The sequence below is a fragment of the Hippichthys cyanospilos genome, chromosome 13 (genome assembly GCF_059441005.1).
Source record: "Hippichthys cyanospilos isolate Australia breed blue-spotted pipefish chromosome 13, RoL_Hcya_1.0, whole genome shotgun sequence".
Classification (NCBI taxonomy): Eukaryota; Metazoa; Chordata; class Actinopteri; order Syngnathiformes; family Syngnathidae; genus Hippichthys; species Hippichthys cyanospilos.
This window is the reverse complement of record NC_142381.1, coordinates 17595824-17617014: the sequence shown is the minus strand read 5'-3', so window position 1 is coordinate 17617014 and position 21191 is coordinate 17595824. Positions and strand designations below refer to the sequence as shown.

Here is a 21191-nt window from a genome sequence, read left to right as displayed (position 1 = left end):
CTTTGAACGCACCAGCTGCCAAATTAAGCAATACAAATGTGAAGCAAATATCGGTGTTTGAGTCATACCCCATTTGTTTTAATTTCAGGAAACGTACTCACCTGCACAAAGACAGACAAAGGTGAATGTTCACATAGTTTGGCTTTAAAAAGCTAGACAGCTCGTTCAATAAAAATATAAAATGTACACTTTACAAGTTCAGTAAGAAGACCATGAACAAAATGAGTCCGACTTGGTAGGTGTGTTGTATTTTACAGGGGAAAAATTATATTTAGGAACAAAGAAAGCAATCAACAGTTATTGAAACAAACAATATTTTTATTTGATGATTTTATATTATTTTTACATTGATGAATTCTATTTAAATTTATATTAAATTTATATTAAATTTATTCCAAGTCCAAGCTTTTATGCAAGTAAATATCTGCCCACAAGCTTGTTGTTAAAAATATAATTAACTCTGATAAAATATGTATAAAATTCGGATTATTTAGTTACAAAAAAAAATGTTTGACAGCACCCCAAAAATATAACTAAATGCCTCAGGAGTGAATCTCAGAATTCCTCGGGGGAAAAAAAAAATAAAAAAATAAATATATATATATATATATATATATATATATATATATATATATATATACATATATATATATATATATATATATATATATATATAAATACACACATGTATGTTGTTAGGGTCGAATTAGTTATAAATTTAAATAAAAAATGTTATCAATATTTATAGTTTCGGCAGTCTTTTTATTCACAAGCATCTCTTCTTTTAGTACGGAACCATCGTTGCCTCCTTTGCTCAATTGAAAGTAACAAATCGATTTTACTTTATAAGGTCTACCGGAAGTGTAGCTTCTAGAAGTTTTGACCGGAAGATGTATTTTGACACGCCCACCCAAGTTAGGGTAAGCGTGGTCAGGGAGAAGAGGAAGCCGGGCGGAGAACACAACTGCTGTAAACAGGTGGGAAGTTCCTTAAAAAGTTTCTTTAAAAAAAAATATATATATAGATACATAGATATATATGTATAGATCATTGACTGTAAAACAGCATATTGTGAATTTTACCTTATTGTGATTAACGGATTTTTAAGTTGTTTAACATTTTTTTATTTTTTGTAAAATTCTTGATGAAGCGTAACACACGTGTAGTAGGGGCACATTGTTGTTCTGCACTTGCGCAGGAGCCTTTTTAGGAATATTTAGTAGTAAAATTAGAGACGCATTTCTTCTGCCTTTTCTCACACCAATTTGTTTTAAGTTGCTTAGGTTCTAGGTTGTTTTTGTGTTTGTTTTTAAGCTCTGTTTTGCGTTGGTTCCTAGTTCCCTGCAGTCAGTGAAGCTTACATCAAATGAAGGTCAGTGCCACATATGGGTGCTGTCTTAATTGCAAGTGTAGTGGAGTCGTGTAGAGTAAATCTTTTCAGAAGACTGGAATGACGTACAATGTATCATTTTGGGTTGTTTGTTCAGTAAGTATGTGATGTTTGCTTCCGATTACAAGATCATCATCACCAGACGAGATTAGATCGACAGACGGGGGAAATAAATGTTCGTGATTTGAAAATGAAGCCTCGTGAACCGCTTGCTCTTGGTTTAAAGATAAAAGCTCGTGCAATGGAAATGTATTGAATACCCAACCGCATCTTTAAACAAGGATCATTCTAGAGGATCATAACCATAAAAAGTGCTTCGCGAGGCTTCATTTTCACATTAAAAAAACCCAAAATAAAACAGTCATTGAAGTGCATAAATTGTACATCAAAGGTGTTAGGGTCACCTCGCAAAAAAAAAAAAAAGAACAAGAGAATATAAGAAGTCATCATGACGAGATTTAAAGTCGTCGTGCAATTCTTGTTCATTGCAATGGAATCATTGCAACAGTTGATGAGAAACTTCTGAAGAAAGACAGCCACACAAAGAAAAGTCAACTACGTTGTCATAAAATTGCTGTGTAGGAAGTTGACCTGTCTGTTATATAGCGCTGTATGATTTTATACATATCCATGTACTAGCTGGGCTCAAGACTGAGACCAATTCCCCTTTTTATTCGTAAACTAGTCATAACAAGAAAAAGATGTGTTAAATGGGATAAACTACAATAATCAGCTATGCGGGGTAAAAATAGCAGAAGTGTAACGATTAATTGATCAATGACAACTAATCGATAATTAAATCAATCACTTATTATTTTTAATAGATTCATCTACAACCTACAATTTTCCAAATCTCTCCAATTTCAACATCTTGACAGTAAATATTCTTTGATTTGTTTAGTGTTCTCAGAACGCTTCATACTATTGAATCAAAAAATTGAAACTTACAGTCTGATTTTAACTTTGGAATAAAATGATCGATGTTTAATCAAATTTTGTGACGTTATCCACTGAACCAGTCAACAAATCATATTAATGATTTTTTTTCACTGTTCATTGAAAATGTCTCATTTTGAATAAATTGATGAAAATTCAAACAATGTTAAAAAAAATCTCAATCCTTGAATAATCAACAAAATAATCAAGAGCTCAATCAATGTTTTAAAAAAAAAATCCTGTGTTGTGGCCTCAAAAAATAGCAGTCACAATATCTTATGGTAAAACCTATTTTTAGGAATTGACAATGTATTTGTGTACACATTTTATAACGTGTGCAATGTAACGTATAACATGGTGCAATGTTGTTTGCAGCCATGCTCCAAAGTTATTAGAGCTTAAAAAGATTTTAAAGTGCTTTATTAACATTAGCATAGCTATGCATGAATTGAAAAACAAGTGGAACCCAGCATCACTAATTATGTCCAATACACTAACATAAGCTTGCATTTTTTTTAAAGCTGGTTCTCCAGATGACGTTTTTTGCCTGTTTTTTGAACAAATATATAAACATGAATAAACTGAAGTGCATCAATGTTTGGTTTCTGAAGTACAGTAGCTGCTATGTCAATGCGTTTTCCACACATTGGTTAATCAACAAAATCGAGTGTTGCAGTCATGAATCCATGAATCATTATTCAGTGATTATGAAATACTACTTTGTGGAGTTGGACTTTGATTTGGAATACTTGAGTGTTGTGTGAGCAACCAATTTGCCTAAGTCATCAATTAACATGGGCCTCTTCTGTATATCAGTAGGTATGATATGACCTGGCCAAAAATTATTGGACGCATGGATAGTAGTTTTGACAAAAAAGCGGAATGCTGTTCACAAATGTTTTGGTTGAGCGTTAATGCAAATCTGAGTACACAATCTTCACCCAGTTAGCCTTAGCACTCATTGTATTGCTTCCTGTAATGACCAGTGTTTACATCATTCTGTCTAATCACCTCAGCTGACCACAGAGGTCAAAGGCCACTGGGGTAAAGTTGAGTGGCAGAGAAACTTCTTTTGAGTTGTGTAATGTACTTATCTTGGGAAGTTTTGCTTTAGTTTGAAAATTAGCAAAATCGGGAAATCGAGATTCTGCAAAGTGGCAGCATGCATGATTTCAGTAGGTACTAATTATTTGCCATTATTATTTTGCCATTTTTAGCAATAAAAAGTTTATATTTTATCATTAATTAAATCTTTTAGTACTTTTCTTTTTAGACACTCCTTTTGCCTTACACCTGAATTTTTTTTTTAAATATGTGAAAAAATGTAAAATTATGTCTTATGGAACTGAAGTGATTTGTTTGATAACTAAATTACCTTTTCTCCTACGATTAATACTTTTAAGAACATATTTTTTCACTTGGAGTCAACGGAAGATTTCAGCATGTGTTGAAGACACAGGTGACGGCCAATCACAGTTCAGCTTATGTCACAAGACCAAATAAGTAAGTCATGATTGGTGGTTACTTGACGTCGTTTTCAGTCGACAGCAAGCAGAAAATGTGTTTTTATAGGTTTTAATTGTACATGAAAAATCGTTATCAAATAAATTATAGGTGAAATATTAGTTTTACTACTGAAAATGCCAAAGTAAGTGGACTATCTGTTTAAGACAGTTAAGCACAAGCTATGAATTGATTTATTTATTTATTTTGCACAAGCTCTTTATGCCGTTTACGTTAAAACTAATTTGAAATCCGTATTGATTATATTTGTCTGAATACTTTCCACAGGATTATTTCTTAAATAAATCAAACCTTTAGATAAATACATGTTGGTTTTATTTCTTTGATTAAAATTGCAATCGTCTAGATGATTGAAGCAAATCGAGATGTTTTCTTTTTCGGCCAATTTGCAGTAGCCGTAGGGCTGCACAATTAATCAAATCACAATCATAATATTGGCTGAAATGCTTAATGAAGTTATTCCTTGGTAATATCAGTATTGAAAAAGCCGGCCACGATACATGTCAAATCAAGCACTTTGTCATTCTACCGCCAGGGGGGCATCCATGTTTCACCCATGTTTGCATGACCAAAGCGTCTGCTTTTCTAGCAGTAATATATTATTTACCAGTGTCCAATGGCGTTGAGTTTCTCTCACAATTCCTAATATATACAGTGCTAGCTGTCAGAAAGATGGAATAATTTCGGTTTGAAATGACTGAAAATGACAATTTGACTGCGAATTGATTAAAATTTGCTTAAAAGTAAATTTATGTGCTTGGTTCTAAGTAGGCTTCATTTTTTTCATTGGTTTGCACTCAGCAAGTAAGCTAGCTGTGTTGCCCTGTGTGCATTTTGTTTGACTTATTTACTTTATTTGTTTATTTTAGTTTATTATTTTTATTTGTAAGGATCATGCCTTGAAGCCTTGTTTATACACTGCATTATTTAAACAATAATAAATAAATAAATAATCATGATATAATTATAAATAAATAAATAAATCGTGATTATTATTTTGGCCATAATCGTGCAGCCCAACCTACCCGTAGTAAATAGTAAGTCCTTTACACAAAAATGTATTCATGGCACTTTATCACCTCAGGAATGTCAATCATAAGTTTATTACTTCTTTAAATGGATCTGTTGAGAAGCAGCCAATGGGAACCCACACTGGAACCTGTATGGCTAAATCAATTAAATGGAAAAAAGAATCACTAAGAGGGAAAGCGAAACCGGAATGTTACAGTCCAAAGAGCAAATCATTACATGTACCACTCAAGGGCAGCGGTCGTTGCTGTAGCAGCAATCCACAACACAATAAGAGAAGCAATGTTCTCGCTTGTCTGTTACAGATGGCCGGGGGGACTAAATCAAAGACCTTGGGTTGATACTTTCACATGACAAATTACCCCTTGCAGTATTTTGACCATTTTGCATCATTTTCTTCCACATCACTCTTGAAGTATTTTTAGCTAAGGGCTGGCACAGTTTTGGTCTTGTTATTACTAAGCTGTCGTGCCATGTTGAACTTTGACATGTTCTTTCAATGCTTTCCCTTTGAGATTAGAAAAAGATTGGGAAAAAAATACAGCACAAAGGGTTAACATCAACATGACACAACGCAAAAAATATTTTCAGTGGCTAATTTAATGTGCCAAAAGGTAAGGATGTTCAGATTACGATCACTTGATTGGAAATCGGACCCTATCATGTCGTTTTAGCAAAAATAAATCTAGGTAAAGAAATGTTTTTTTTCCCAATTATAAAGGGCTACGAACGTAAAAAGATATTTCCAAAAGAAAAAGAGATATGCGTACTGGTATTTCTGTGTACTATGAGACACATGGCAACATAACCAAAATCAGGGCAATGTTTTTGTCAACCTGGTTAAACCATCTCTTCACTAACCGTATAATACAGTATGTATTTGTGTTAGTTAATTTAAAAAAAAGTGTTAAACAAGACAATTTTGATTTACTTGTTATTGTTCTTAACATATTGCAGGGTTATCAAACTGAGACTCAAACTCGGACGCAGTTGCAAAAAAAAAAAAAAAAAAGATCGGGACACCCCTAATTTAAATAGTTTGAGAAATCTTTAAAAACATTTCGCCAGCTTTTGCTATCTTGAATGAACAAACGCAAAGTTCACAACCTTCGCCAATACCCGCAAATATTTGACCCTTAGTAGGATAGAGGCGGGTGTAGTATGTAGTGACCAGCCGACCTTACAATATTCACTCATTATTGTCTACAAAATTTCAAATGTTAAATTTAAATATAATATAAAATAAGTTGCATTGAAGGGCGACAGTGTATTTGTTTTTTCATTAATTCAAATCGTCTCAAATTGCATAAAAATGATACGATTTTCACCTGTCAGCGCCGTTATCAGAGTAGACGCTAATGGAGTTTTGTCAGTTATGAAAAATGAGATGATCTATGGTATTTGGACTGCGATCAAACTTGATTTGCTTCCTAATCAGAAAATGCCTGACTCAAACTATTTTAGATATTCTATCTATCCTTGTTTTGTTACAGTTGTATCTAGGTTTAAGGTCATTTTCTTCTTTCTCTGGGGTTGCACAGAGGTAAACCTGTCACTAATCTGTTTATTATCAAACAAACGGCGCGCCTGTTCTTCAAGTTTGTAATCTCATACGTACGTGTGTTTGGGTGTGAACTTATTTAACAAAGTTTTGGGATACCCATTTGAGACATCCTAAAATTATAGTTTGCTTGAAAACTGAGTTGAAGGATGATTGGGTTTCCTTGGTTGTGCAGATGCTTTCTTGTAAACATTTGGTTAATTTTACCAAAGGTTGCAAAATTTAAGAAGGAATTATGTTGAAAAATGAAAAATAAACAAATTCATCATCCACTTCAACCCAACTGTACGCTCGGGTTAACAATGTTTTCAACTTGCCGAAATTTAAAATTAGAAATTTATTGAATTCATTAAATTTATGGCCCTTTTCTATTGCATAGTTGGCATCTGAATAATTTCAAAGATGCGGCTCATTGACTCAACTCTGCAAGCAGTCAATTATTTTGTGGAAAAACAGCTAGTGCCTGACAGCATTGGCGGTTATTGAAACCTCCATGGTAAATTTTCAAATTGCTTCTTAGCCTATGCCTATTCTGAAAGAGAGGGGGGGGTATATATTTATATATACCATATTTTCCCCACTTTAAATTGCAGTGCTGACAGTGCGCCTTATAATCCGGTGTGTCTTGTCCAGTGCATTAGCTGCATGTTTTTATTTTTGAAGGACGAAAAAATAAAATAATAAAATAACAATCGCCATGTCAATTCTTCAACGTGTACCTCTGCATTTCAGGTCTAAATGTATATTTTACAACTGAAAATTTTAAAACATCATTTTGACTTGCCATTTATGCTCTAGTTTTGAAGCTGTTGGGGACAAGATGTAAAAACACGTTTTTTTTTGTTTTTTTTTGAAGAGAGTGCGATTATATAAAATAAATCCCAAACTGTTTTTAAATCAACACAATAATATATTTTAAAGTTTTTGTTGCAGTTTGGTTAAAAAAATTAAGTTTAATATCTAAGGGAATCATAATTATAGTCATTTAAACTCTTGATTCATCTTGACATTGATCCAAAAAGTCTTTTGATGTAGTCTAGTGGTATTTTTTATTTTTTTTTAATATGAAACCCCATTTTATTAATTTTGGGAGCAAACTGACTTGTGAGAACGCTGTTTTATTAACTCATTCGATGCCAGGGACGTATTTTCACATTTTTTAGGATTTCGGACATTAAATCTCAGATACCTAAGGAATACATCGATACTTAAGTAAATTATGGACATTTATTTTCAGAAACGTAAGTGTCAAATTGATTCTTAAGTATCTGGGATGGAATGTCTGGACTCTTAAAAATCGTGCGAATGCGTCCCTAGCATTGATTGAGTTAATAAAGTTTGACTGACTCTGATTGTTTTGTTGACATTCCCTTTAGCACAGCTCCATCTAGTGGATGCACAACACAACCCCAGCCACTACTTTAGCTTCTATTCTGTGCACCTTATAATGAGGTGCGCCTTATACATGAAAACTGATAGTAGGCCATTCATTGAAACTGCACCTCATAATCCAGTGCGCCTTATAGCGCCTTATGGAAAATATGGTACAGTTTTGTCTATCACAATTTTTGTGATTCTTGAGCCAACTGTTTTTAAATTGTGCTCAATTTCTTCCTCATTCCAGATACACTCCTGGCCTAAAGGGCGTCATACACTCCTTTACCTCTGGGTGTCCCAAAACCACTCCATCATTCCAAGTCAAAATTCTTGCTCGTCTTCAGCCACTCCACCTCCACTGAAGTGCTCCGCCTCAAACGACACCATTTGATACTTCGTCATCAGAATCATGCTGAGCCAGGAGTTTTTGCAGAAGCTGAGGCTGCCAGATCTGAATTCCATCAGTGAATACTTCGGGGGTCTCTCCACATCCACCTTAATCAGCATGGGGGCCATCACAGCTGCAACAACGTTGTACATGGCAACGCGGCCAAAGGCCTTGCCACCCATCTGTGATCTCAATATGCAGTCAGTGGAAATTCCGGTGAGCCTACTCTTCTTCACATCTAATCACTCTGTATACTGTACTGCATTTTGAAGTATAGTCAACTTTAGCATAACAACTCATTGTTGTTTGTATAGAAATGAAATCTCCAAGCATGTCTGTATGTGTTGAGAAAAAAAAAAAACCCTGGATGATTAACCTTTGCACAGGGTGGAGAGTTTGTACACCAATCAGCTCTGCTAAATGGTGACAATCTCTTGACACACTTCTATGACGATGCCAAAACGATGTATGAATTCTTCCTGAGGGGCACTCAAGTATCAAGTAAGATTCAAGAGTTTTATTGTCATATGCATAGTAATACCACACAATGAAATTCTTAAAAGTTCACTTCCCTGAGCAGACTACGTACATTCCATTATCAAGCAAATAATAAGGTAGGTAATTACAACAAAAACCAAAAAAACAAACAAAAAACAGTAATAGAGCAATAAGGGCAGTAATAATGAACCAGTAATAAATGAATAGACTGAGAAGATTGAGTGGAAGAAACTGTAAACGGAAACCACACATGCAGCATTCTGCCATTTTTTTTCTTCCAAAATCTGAATTTCACGATTTTGCTTTTTATTTTCAAATTTTTCATTCTTTAACCATGAAAAATTAAGGCAAAAAAGAAGTCCTTGTAGGAGAAAAAATAGAGGAAGATAGCTTAACTTTGAGCTTATCTGGTTACAAAACGCAACATTTATTATCATACCATGTACAACGGTTTCAGGAAATAAATAAGATATATATTATCTAAATTTCACACTAAATGTTGCTGTATATATGTCCTGTATATATATATATATATATATATATATATATATATATATATATATATATATATATATATATATATATATATATATATATATATGTACATATATACACATTTTATGTAGTGCAATTTTTGGTTAGTGTTCTCCTGTCATGCACTTTCATTAAAATTTCAGAATTGAAGCAGCAGTCAGGGAAAGGAAAAGAGGATTAAGTTGTAAACATCATTAATTCATTTGAAAATTACATTTTTTTTTCTTCAGATAATGGTCCTTTCCTGGGCTCCAGAGAACCTAAAAGTCCCTATGATTGGATGTCCTACCAAGAGGTAACATTAAAAACTTCTTATCAGTAGCTACGTGATAAAAATGTTTGCTTCGCAAGACAATTTTGTCAAAGAAACACATGTAACACTTGAGATGTCTGTGATTCAGGTAATGGAGCGAGCGGAAAATCTTGGGTCTGCTTTTCTTCATAAAGGACACTCCAAGACCACTGACCCCAACATTGGCATCTTCTCTCAAAACAGACCTGAGGTAAGGGGGGAAAAAAATGTTTGGTGGCTTCTCAAAAGTCACCCAAATAAAAACTAATAATGTCACCACATTTTTTCTTTTTCTTTTTTCTTTCTTTTTTTTTTGTAGTGGACTTTGACTGAGCTGGCATGCTACACCTATTCCCTGGTGTCGGTCCCGCTTTATGATACACTTGGTGCGGAAGCTATTAACTACATTATAGACAAAGGTAATGAATGGACAAACACAAATAAGGCTCAAATGAGTCCTTGTGTAATTCAAGTATATCTGTTTAAACAATATACTGTTTAAAAGATATATGTACCTGTGTTTAACTATGTGTGTATATATATATATATATATATATATATATATATATATATATATATATATATATATATGTATATATATATATATATATGTATGTATATATATATATATATATATATATATATATATATATATATATATATATATATGTATATATATATATATGTATATATATATATGTTTTATATATATATATATATATATATATATATATATATATATATATATATATATATATATATATATATATATATATATATATATATATATATATATATATATATATATATATTTTTTTTTTTTTTTTTTTTTCCCTGTCTGACATTTGAAAAGTCAGACTTCCCACCTCTTTCGAATGCAGCACAGACGAACCGCTTGCTTCTTGTGAACATGAGAAGCAGACGTATACGTGACAAAATACATGTGCTGCACACGTGAAAAACTTATCAAAGGCATTCCATCAAGGTTATGGATAGCATCTTCTACCATCTTCTACCTTCTGCCATCTTTAATGCACCACATAACTCATTCAACTGCCAATGACAGCTATAGACATCCAAGATCGATTTTTACTGGGCGGGCAGTGAATTAGTTAATTATCCTATTTATCACTTGACATATCTAAAACAGTAATAATGCATTACTTGATAACTAATAATCATTTTGCTGACAAACATTCAACTCATCCACTACAAATGACAGCTATAGACGGTCAAAGATCCTTTTTTACAGGGCTGGCAGTGAATGAGTTTTCTGAAGACCAGGAACAGCACAGCATTCTTTTCTAATTTAAAGCAAATCGAATGGAACATGAAGTGACATAATGCTAAATCGTGTTTGTGTCTGTGTGTTTTTCCTTTACAGATGCACATTGTCATTTGTGAAATGCTCCTTCCACTAGACGTGTAGTTCCAAAGTTTAATAACAAAACTGAGATCCACCGATTGAAGTGCCTTATGTTGTCCTCGTTGGTGTTTCCCATAGCTTCCATCTCAACCATTGCATGTGACGTGGCAGATAAAGTCAGCCTGGTGCTTGATTGCGTAAAGGACCGAGAGCACACTGTGAAAACCATCATTGTTATAGAGACCCCCGGCGACGAATTGGTGGACAGAGGCAAGCGAGCCGGAATCCACATCCTCAGCCTGCGTGAGATGGAGGTCAGCAAAGTGCTTCTTTTCACTCTTTGCTTGCTTATGTGTTTCACATTTTTTTCATACGTTCTCTCATCATTCACTATTGCTTTACCTGCACAGGCCATTGGAAAGGCTAACTATCGCCAACCTATGGTAAATTAGCTTGCTAGCACTTTTTAATTAGCCAATAACTGCCAAGATGCATGATTGTGGATTTTTTCTTTCCTCACGTAAATGTTCCAATGCCTCCAGCCCCCCAAACCTGAAGATATGGCCGTCATCTGCTTTACAAGTGGAACAACTGGTGATGCTCATATTCTACATATCACACACATATTCAAAAGATATATTCATGAATGTACGTGTGCTTGCAGGAAATCCAAAAGGAGCAATGTTGTCACATCGGAATATTGTGTCCAACTGCTCAGCCTTCCTTAAAATAACACAGGTGAGTACAAATACAACTGAGATGAATTCATATTAACACAATCCAAGCGCACGACAAAATTTTTAGAGTTGGGAGGAAACAATGTCAAATGAGCAAAATTGCACCTATTAGAGCAATGGTTCTCAACCTTTCTTCAGTGACGTACCCCATTTTTTCAATCAAGTAACCCTTAACCAGTGCAAAGCAGTTTGGGCTTAAAAACAAAATACAATACAAAAAAAAAACAAAAAATACATGCTATCAGTGTCTCCTTTATCAAACTTTAGAGCCTTTCAAACTTCATTTATATTGGTCCAAAAAAAAAAAAATCAACCTAATGTGTTCTGTTTTGGATTATAGAAGAAATGTGGTATCCAAACTCATCTTTTGTGATTACTGATAAACTGTTTGAAGACATATTTTACTTTACAAACCTTCAACAGTAAATATTATTCGGTTTCTCGTCTTCTATGAAAGCAGAATTATTATTGTTATCATTGAGAAAAAAAAATCCTGATTTTACGATGCTACAGATTAAACCGTTAATTGATTGATTTTTTTGCATTTTCTGCACTTTCATTTTTAAATTATGTCCTTTTTTGAAACAATTGGAACAACTTTTGAAACGTTTGAATATTTTTTTCAATTTATTTCTTGATTAATCAACAAATTAATCAACAAATAAAGTGCTTATTAAAATAATTAATCATTGCATCCCTACTTAAATTTCGGTTTAAGCCGGCCACTTTTCTAACGTTGACATACAGTCCCCCCCCCAACACACACACACACACACACACACACACACACCTAGGGAAAAAATTTGATATCTAAAATTTCCACCGTTATTTCATGTGTGCAGTATTTTTGGACCCCGTGATGCCTGCCAGATATTTATAATAACTGCATATTTAAGTTTATATCATAAAATAATTGAGTTATTTACCTAACTGAGGTGTTGTTTCACCCTTGCTACTCCACTGAAAAAAATTCTAGCAACGCCCCTGTCAAAATCTTTTTTTTGCATTTGTTCATCTAGTTGAAGAGTAGGTTTCGCACTTGTTGTTAATTCATTATATTGTCTGTGTGTGTTTCTGTGTGTTTTTGTTACTGGGGATGCCTGATATTGTGCGGATAAGACCACTTGCCCTCTGGGTCCCAAAGATGTTCATATTTCCTTTCTTCCTTTGGCTCACATGTTTGAGAGAGTTGTACAGGTATGCTCAGTTATTTTACCTTGATTAAACATTGGTGACGCAAATTCTTTTTACTTTCATAATATACTTATAATATTTTTTCTAGGGGGTGATGATGGTTCAGGGAGCCAAAATTGGATATTTTCAGGGAGATATTCGTCTTTTAATGGATGATCTTTGCACTTTAAAACCTACTGTCTTCCCTGTGGTACCTCGACTTCTAAACCGAATGTATGATAAGGTGGGTGTGTTTAATAAGTGCAACAATGTCTTTTGATTGTTTAACATAACCTTGAATGACACAAAAAATGTACTTTTGAAGATTTTTGGGCAGGCCAACACTTCTGTAAAGCGGTGGCTGCTGGACTTTGCGTATAGTCGCAAGGAAGCGGAGCTTTTGAAAGGCATCGTGAGGAAGGACAGCATTTGGGATAAATTGATCTTCAGAAAGGTTCAGGTTAGTAGAGCATTTTAAATTCTATATCAGTGTTTTTGTAAACCACCTCCCAAGGAAAAAAAAAAACATTTTGCAGCCATTATCCATGGAAACTATGTAATTACAGTGGGCCCTGTGTCACAACATTAATCCGTTCCACGGTTGGGGTCGTAAGGCGAATTCCTTGTGTGACAGGCAATCTAAACCTATGTTAAATAGCTAATGTGTTTAGAACCCCGGGTAAAAACATCAAAATTGTACATACGTATTAAAAATTGGTACCAAAGTAGTACAGTAAGTGCTACACATATATACTATACATGTATACAATCAGACAACATCATAAATAAAAAATATAGAAAGGATTCATTTACCTTTGGTATGCCCATATTACCTAATAAGGGTTATCTCCAGCATCGTTTCCATAAAAATCATCTTCTTACTTCTCTCTTTAACATCACTAGCAATCTTGGGACCAATGGCTAACCCTTTCAACTTTGAATTAAGCAGTAAAATGCATTATAAATATGGTTTGTAACCACTCACAATCGAACAAAGCTTAACTGTTCCGCCATTTTGAAACAAGTGAGGCCAACCAATAGTAGACCACCATCTCCGTGAGGACACGCCGACCAATAGCAGAACAGCATTGTAGTCACGCGTTGCATGGAAGCAGTTAGACGGAAATAGTAAATAAGTGCAATTAACTAAAAACGCCAGCAGATGGAAGCAAAACAACACAAATACAGCCAAGCCCCTAGGGTCATCTCGTTGTAACACGGGGGTCCACTGTATACCTATAATTATATCCTTTTTAACAGTGACAAAAGAAAAAAGACATTTAAGTTGTTTCAGCTAATGTTTACTTTTACAGTGTTTATACAGGTTACAGCTTATTCAGAAACTGAAAAAAAATACATAAAAGTGCCTGAAATTTAAAAAAAAAAATGTCAGTCCTAATTCAAATTAGAAACAGTTTTGACCAACTAAACTGTTTGATGCAGAAAATAATTGAATAAATAAATAAAACATATAATTTGATCAGGAACAGTAATATCAACATCTTACATTTGTTAAACTGTAAGGTATAACTATACCTAGAATTATATCCCTTTAAAAAGAAAAACATTTAAATCAACTTTCAGCAAATGTTTACTTTTTTTACAGGGTCTATACAAGTTACGACTGATTCTCAGTCTGAAAAAAAGCTTAAAGTACATCAAGTGCCTGAAATAAAAAAAAAATGTCAATCCCTATTGTAACTAGAAACATTTTTGACCAACTGAACCATTTGATGCAGAAAAAAAAATGATAAGGAACAGTAACACTGATATTTTAACCTGAAGAAAAGGTATGAATATAGCTAAAATTATGTTCTTTAAAACATTAACAAAAGAATAAAGCCATTTAAATCATTGAGAAAAGGTTTACTTTTTAACAGGGTTTTACAGGATACATCTTACACTGAATCTGACAAAAAAAAGAAACAGTGCATCAAAGTGCCTACAATAAAAAAAAAAGTGTGTCAATCCTTATTCAAACTAGAAACATTTTTGATTAAGCAAACCATTTGATGCCGAAATACAGTAAAAAGATAATGACGAAATAATAAGAAATGTAAATTGATCTGGAAGCTGAACACCAATATCTTAAAAATTTTAACCTGAAAAAAGTTATACAACATTGTATTGATGTTTTTTCTGAAATTTCATCATTAATGTGATTTAGAAAAAAAAATGTGTATCGGTGTAAGCGGTGATTGAAAAAGTTATATTGAAAATGTTTAGAACTTCCACTTTGATAATGGGAGCACCACAACAACATCTGGTGGCTAAAAAGCACAATTGCACTACATAACACAAACGCTGCAAGGGATATAGCTGGCAATGCTGCAGATTATAAGATCGTTCACTGTCGTTGACGTCTACAAACGTCAACATTTTCCTGGGCTGGCATGAGTGACTTGGCGTTGTCCTCTCTACAGGCCAGTCTTGGTGGTCGCGTCCGTCTGATGATAACAGGGGCTGCGCCCATCTCGCCCACCGTCCTCACCTTCCTCCGGGCTGCATTAGGATGTCAGGTAACAACTGCATCATAACATTCTATTATTGTATTAAGAGTCATAGAAAACCACAATGACCGTAGCAGTAATGCCAGTTTGGTTCTATCTTAGTTTTACGAAGGTTATGGACAGACAGAGTGCACCGCTGGGTGCACCATGACCATGCCTGGTGACTGGACAGCAGGTATGAGGTCACACTCTATATGTTCCCTTGTTTAGAACAAACAATACAAAATGCAAAATAAATTTTTTTCATTTATTACATGTTTTTTTTCTTTATATAACCCTGTCACTTCCAGTATCTTTTTTATTTATTATAAATCTTTTTAACATTTTATCATATTTTTTATTATGATTTTAGAATGATTATACTGAATTATTATACTTTTGCATTTGCAGTATTTTTGTCATGTCTTTGTTATATTTTATATATTAGTACATTTTTGTTTATTGTAAGTGCTTTTTGTTTGTATTTTTTAATTTATTATGCATTTAAAATGATCGTATTTTTCCATTTGAAGTATATTTTATTGTATTAATATATTTATTTATTATATTTATTATGTATTTGTTCGTTATATTTTTTCATTACCAACATATTTGTTTATTATAAATGATCATTTTGTTTGGCATAAATATTTATTTTCGTTTACTTTTTTTTATTTTATTTATTATGAACTTTTTTTGGTCGTCATAAATGTTTTTATTTATTAGGTGTTTTAATGACTAAACTTTGTGTTTTTATAGTTATAATATTTGTTATATTTTTATGTATTTTGTTTGATATATTTTTGCAAACTACATATTTTATTTATCATACATGATGTTTTGTTTCTCGAAATTTGAAAATGTTATTTTCATTTGCCATGCATTGCTCATTATTATACTGTATATTTTTTCATTTACATTATTGTTTATTATAAATGCTTTTTTAAAATTTTTCATGTGTGCATTTTTAATGATCCTACTGTATGTTTTTCCAAGTGCAGTTTTTCTTTATGTTTTTGTTAATTTTTTTTTTCATTAACACCACATTATTTGTTTAATACAAATCTATTGTTCATTTACCTTTCTTTTCACTTATTATGCTTTTTTTTGTTATTCTAATAGTAATCGTCAAGGATGGATACATACTAACAAATATTAATAATAATACTTATTTCGCTGTTCTGGAGGGGGGGGGGGGGGGGGGGGTGAAACAGCAAGGCCGCGAAAGGTGAACCTTGTTATGGTGAGGGAACACTGTAAATATTATTTCACACCTTTATAAATTTGTGATATTGCTTTTGTACTCTCCAGGTCACGTTGGCGCTCCTCTGCCTTGTAACTCCATCAAGCTGGTAGATGTGACTGAAATGAATTACCTGGCTGAAAACGGAGAAGGAGAGGTGATCGACGCCTCAATTGACCAAACGAGCCATCACAATGCTAACTTTTTAAACATTTTATTTTAAGGTGTGCGTGAAAGGTCCCAACGTGTTCCAGGGTTACCTTAACGATCCGGAGAAGACTGCGGAGACAATCGATGCCGATGGCTGGGTTCACACGGGAGATATCGGCAAATGGCTTCCTGTAAGAATTACAGTGCGCAAGTAATGGAAATATTTGTATCATTCAAATATTTGCTTGCAGAACGGCACCCTGAAGATTGTGGACAGGAAGAAGCATATCTTCAAACTGGCTCAGGGGGAATACATAGCCCCGGAGAAGATCGAGAACGTTTATGTGAGGAGTGATGCAGTGGCACAGGTTTTTGTACATGGGGACAGTCTGCAGGTAAGCGGTATTACTTAGGAAAGGGCAATAATTTGAATAATAAAGATTTGAAAATGAGCGAAAATGTGAAATTGTTATTTTGCACAAGTGGCAGAAAGATGGATAGGTGCTTTACAAGACACGGTTACAAAGGTAATAACGTCATTGAGGCATATAAAGGGAGTGTGCACTTATTTAGCCATTTTCAGCAGGAAATAGGGAATATTATATTTATAATGAACTTTTTTAGTGCTAGACATTTTTCAACACATCTTTAGCCTAACACCTAACACATATTTAAAAAATATATACAAGTAGGCTTTAGTGTCTAGATTCTTAAAAACGTGAAACTACGTCTTTGGGAATGAGTTAATTTGATAACTTCAAGTAATTGTTCATAAATCACATACAAGTGTCTGTCAGTATTAAAAACACACTTTTTTTCACTTGACGTCAACTGAAAATGAAAACATCTGATGAAGGCTCAGGTAGTTACCAGGCAATCATAGCTTTTGAGCATCGCATGACCAACTGATAAGCAATGTCTTTTAAAGGTAACTATTTGTGTGTGTGTGTGTGTGTGCTTGTGTGATTGATATATATATATATATATATATATATATATATATATATATATATATATATATATATATATATATATATATATATATATATATATATATATATATATATATATACTATATATATATATATATATATATATATATATATATATATATATATATATATATATATATATATATATATATATATATATATATATATATATATATATATATATATATATATATATAGAGCCCTCATTTTTTTGCGGTTAAAGTATAACCCGTGAAGTAGCGTCCCCTCTGTTCACATTTACATTTTTTTTTAATGTAAAAAGTCGTCATGCTATACATATTATTTAAGACAAGTATTACTCCAGTACACATTTTTACTTCAATCTTAAATGATTAAACCTTATACACTGTACAATAAGTGAAAAGTTCCCCCTCTCCTTTGAAGTCTCGCGCAGCTGCGGTCACATTAGCAGCGGCACAGACGTTGAATTTAACGTCTAATCTGTATATGATCAAACATGATAACAATGGAGAGTTTACACTTGAAATACCATTTTACTATAAAAGCAGTGATTTCCAATGGTCTACATTAAAACTTATTTTAAATCAGTATTATTTTTGTCAGAATATTTTCCACAGGTTTTTTTTTTTTTTTTTTAATATCTCAAACCAGTCCATCCGTTAAAATCAATGTAAATCATATCACCCAGTTTTAGTATTACTGTAGTGCATGATCATTCCGGGAATTTTGTAATTGTGCTTATCGTCAGCCAATTAAGTAATCATTGAAAATCTCTCCGGTACCTCATCCTCCAAAATTGCATTGCTGTTTTTTCTGCGTAGGCTTTTCTGGTAGCAGTGGTGGTTCCAGACCATGACTTCTTGTGTGCTTGGGCCAAGAGGACTATGGGAGTGGAGGGCAGCTACAATGTACTTTGCACTAGGGCGGTAAGAAGATGATTAATCATCATAATAATTAAATTACAGTCCCAAATGTTTCTTCTAGCTTGCTCCTATTGCTTTCTTTTTATTCAAACTTTTTTTTCTGTCTGCGCAGGATGTCAAGGCAGCCATTTTGGAGGACATGGTGCGACTCGGCAAGGAAGCAGGCCTCAAGTCCTTTGAGCAGGTTTGAAAGGATTCATAATTCATCATGATAGTTGATATTTTCTATCGAGATTTCCTAACACATTTACACAATTTTACTGAAAGTCATGTTTTTATCCTACTATTTCTTTTATCAATGCCACATTTTTATTATTTGTTTGTGTAGCACTTTTATTGAATTCATTTTAATGTAAAGTTCATTATAAATAAAATTCTTAATTGTTATTATAATTATTTAAGGATGTCCTTATCACATTTTTTTTGCACAAGTCTGCCAATACAGAGTCCCTATTTGATTACCTTGGCAATGTATTAAGCATAGAAAATAATATGTATCAAAATTGTCTTTTTTTTTATTATTTGTGTTTATTGTTTACAAAAATAAACAGCACATTTTAGACAGATTTTAAATGGGTAGTAAAGTAGTACTTTAAACCAAGTAACCTAAAATAATTTCATGCTATGTTGACGTTTTGCCTACTGTGCACATTAATATATTTATTTTATTTTGGTAACGTTCTTTTGGCTATGTTTTTTAGCCCTTAAAAATGAAAACTACAAGGGGTACAAGGAACTCTTGGGGGTATGTGAAGGCACTTTAGGGGCTACATTAGATTTGAATAGGGTTTCTGTAGGTAGTAGCAAATTACATGTCTCCTTTTCAGATTAAGAGCAAATTAATTGGAACCATAGCAGCTTTTGTTGTAGTGACTCTTTTGCAAAACATTGCATGCTTTTATTTTGTTAACAGATGCACATTGTATTTCGTGGTGTATTTTTCTGGCAGACGAGCCAGAAATAAAACAGATGATGTTACTTTCTTCTGAAGTTGCTGAATAAAATACACCTAGTGATACCACTTCAGATGTAGTTTGTAAACAAATTTGTCTTTGTGTTTTCCAGGTTAAGGCGATATATCTGCACATGGATCTCTTCTCAGTCGACAACGGTCTGCTCACGCCAACATTGAAAGCCAAGAGGAATGAATTGAGACAATACTTCAGATCCCAAATAGAAGAGCTATATGCTGACTTCAAGATGTAGACCACTAAGAATGGAAAGACAGCTAAGAACAAAGCAGGAAAGAGACCATTCACACCAAATGATCGAACATACTGTTTCACTCCCTTTTATTATATATTTTTTTAAACTTCAGACCTCATACTGTGCGCCTTGTAGCATTTAAGGATGAACATTCATTTTTTTCCTCAATTTTTCTACTGAGACAACACCCATTTTTAGCATCATGGGTACTCTTTTTGACCCAATCACATATGGCTTTCGTTGCCATGACTATTAGGGGCGGAGCTTGTTGAAGGTGGTGTCTGTAAAAGTGAGTGCAAATGACAAAGTGCACACGAGCTGCCTGCAAACCGCCAAAGTCCAACATTTGAGGACAGATACGTGCCACTTATCAGAAGCTAATGCTAATCTGTGCCACTAGCAAAACTCACTGCAACTCTCCATATTATTTGCCTTCTCAAATAGAGCTTTAATCAGAGTAGTTGAAATATATGGCCAGAGAATTTCTGTGTGGGTTTTATGATATAATAATGTTGCATTGTTACATCCCAATTTGGCAAGATTTAGGATGCCTCGCTACAAAATATTTACCTAGTTGCTTAGTTTCACATATCATGGGTTGGGAGGCACTCCATGGACCCAGTTACAAATGTTTTTCATAATCTTGGGTATAAACTGTATAGTGGAGAGATGGATGGAACAAACACATTCTTTTTATTAAATGAAAAACATGTATTCACTTGCACTACTAAACACGTTTAATGACCAAGCACGTACCATTTGATTTTAGGATGCAACTAACAGACTGATACATAAATAATTATAATCCTCAGGAAACAAATAATTACAGGACAAAGGGAACATATCTTTTTTGTGTGTGTGTATGTGATTTTTAACTCGTAAAATAAATGAGTATATTTCTTTATTATTGAATTATATAATCATTGAAATACGTTTTAATCCAAATAAGTTGTGTACTTGATTTTGATGTATTTATATGCATTGACAATGTAATGTTTTGATTAAAGACAAGTAAACGAGCTTTTTGCGTGTGTTTTTGTGTGTGTACTTAATTATATCACATGGCTCCGACTTGTGCGACTCAAGCCGAACTCCTTTTCTACTGACGTAACACTTTTTTTTAATGAACTGTTATGAAGACTTAGGACAGAAATCAGACGAAGAAGTAGAACAAAATCTAAAAGTAAAAAAGAAGTTTAAAAAATCCAAATCAAAGTTGCAACTGAAACCTTAGTAGGCGTTGCGGAAACGTACCAAATCATTTTGTAAGCTCAAACGTAAGATTTTCCGTTTCCGGGTACCGTGCCAAACTTCTCTCCCTCTCATAAACTTCATATTAATGACTAAACAATCGTATATACCATATAATGCTATCCATAGTATAGAAAAACGTAGGCGTAT

At 33.4% G+C, this 21191-nt stretch overlaps 1 protein-coding gene across 1 annotated transcript; it reads left to right on the top strand.

Annotated features, from left to right (window-relative positions):
* The first annotated feature begins 895 nt into the window (after positions 1 to 895).
* Positions 896 to 20810, top strand: LOC148414082 (long-chain-fatty-acid--CoA ligase 1-like). Its single transcript, XM_088431361.1, has 21 exons — positions 896 to 977; positions 8065 to 8421; positions 8592 to 8706; positions 9468 to 9532; positions 9639 to 9740; positions 9849 to 9948; positions 11034 to 11209; positions 11306 to 11338; positions 11438 to 11489; positions 11560 to 11633; positions 12752 to 12829; positions 12915 to 13049; positions 13131 to 13265; positions 15229 to 15324; positions 15418 to 15490; positions 16606 to 16694; positions 16762 to 16878; positions 16939 to 17082; positions 18483 to 18587; positions 18697 to 18768; positions 19650 to 20810. The coding sequence occupies exons 2-21, from the start codon at positions 8227 to 8229 to the stop codon at positions 19788 to 19790; spliced, it is 2097 nt and encodes a 698-aa protein (XP_088287487.1). The 5' UTR covers positions 896 to 977; positions 8065 to 8226; the 3' UTR covers positions 19791 to 20810.
* Positions 20811 to 21191: the final 381 nt, after the last annotated feature.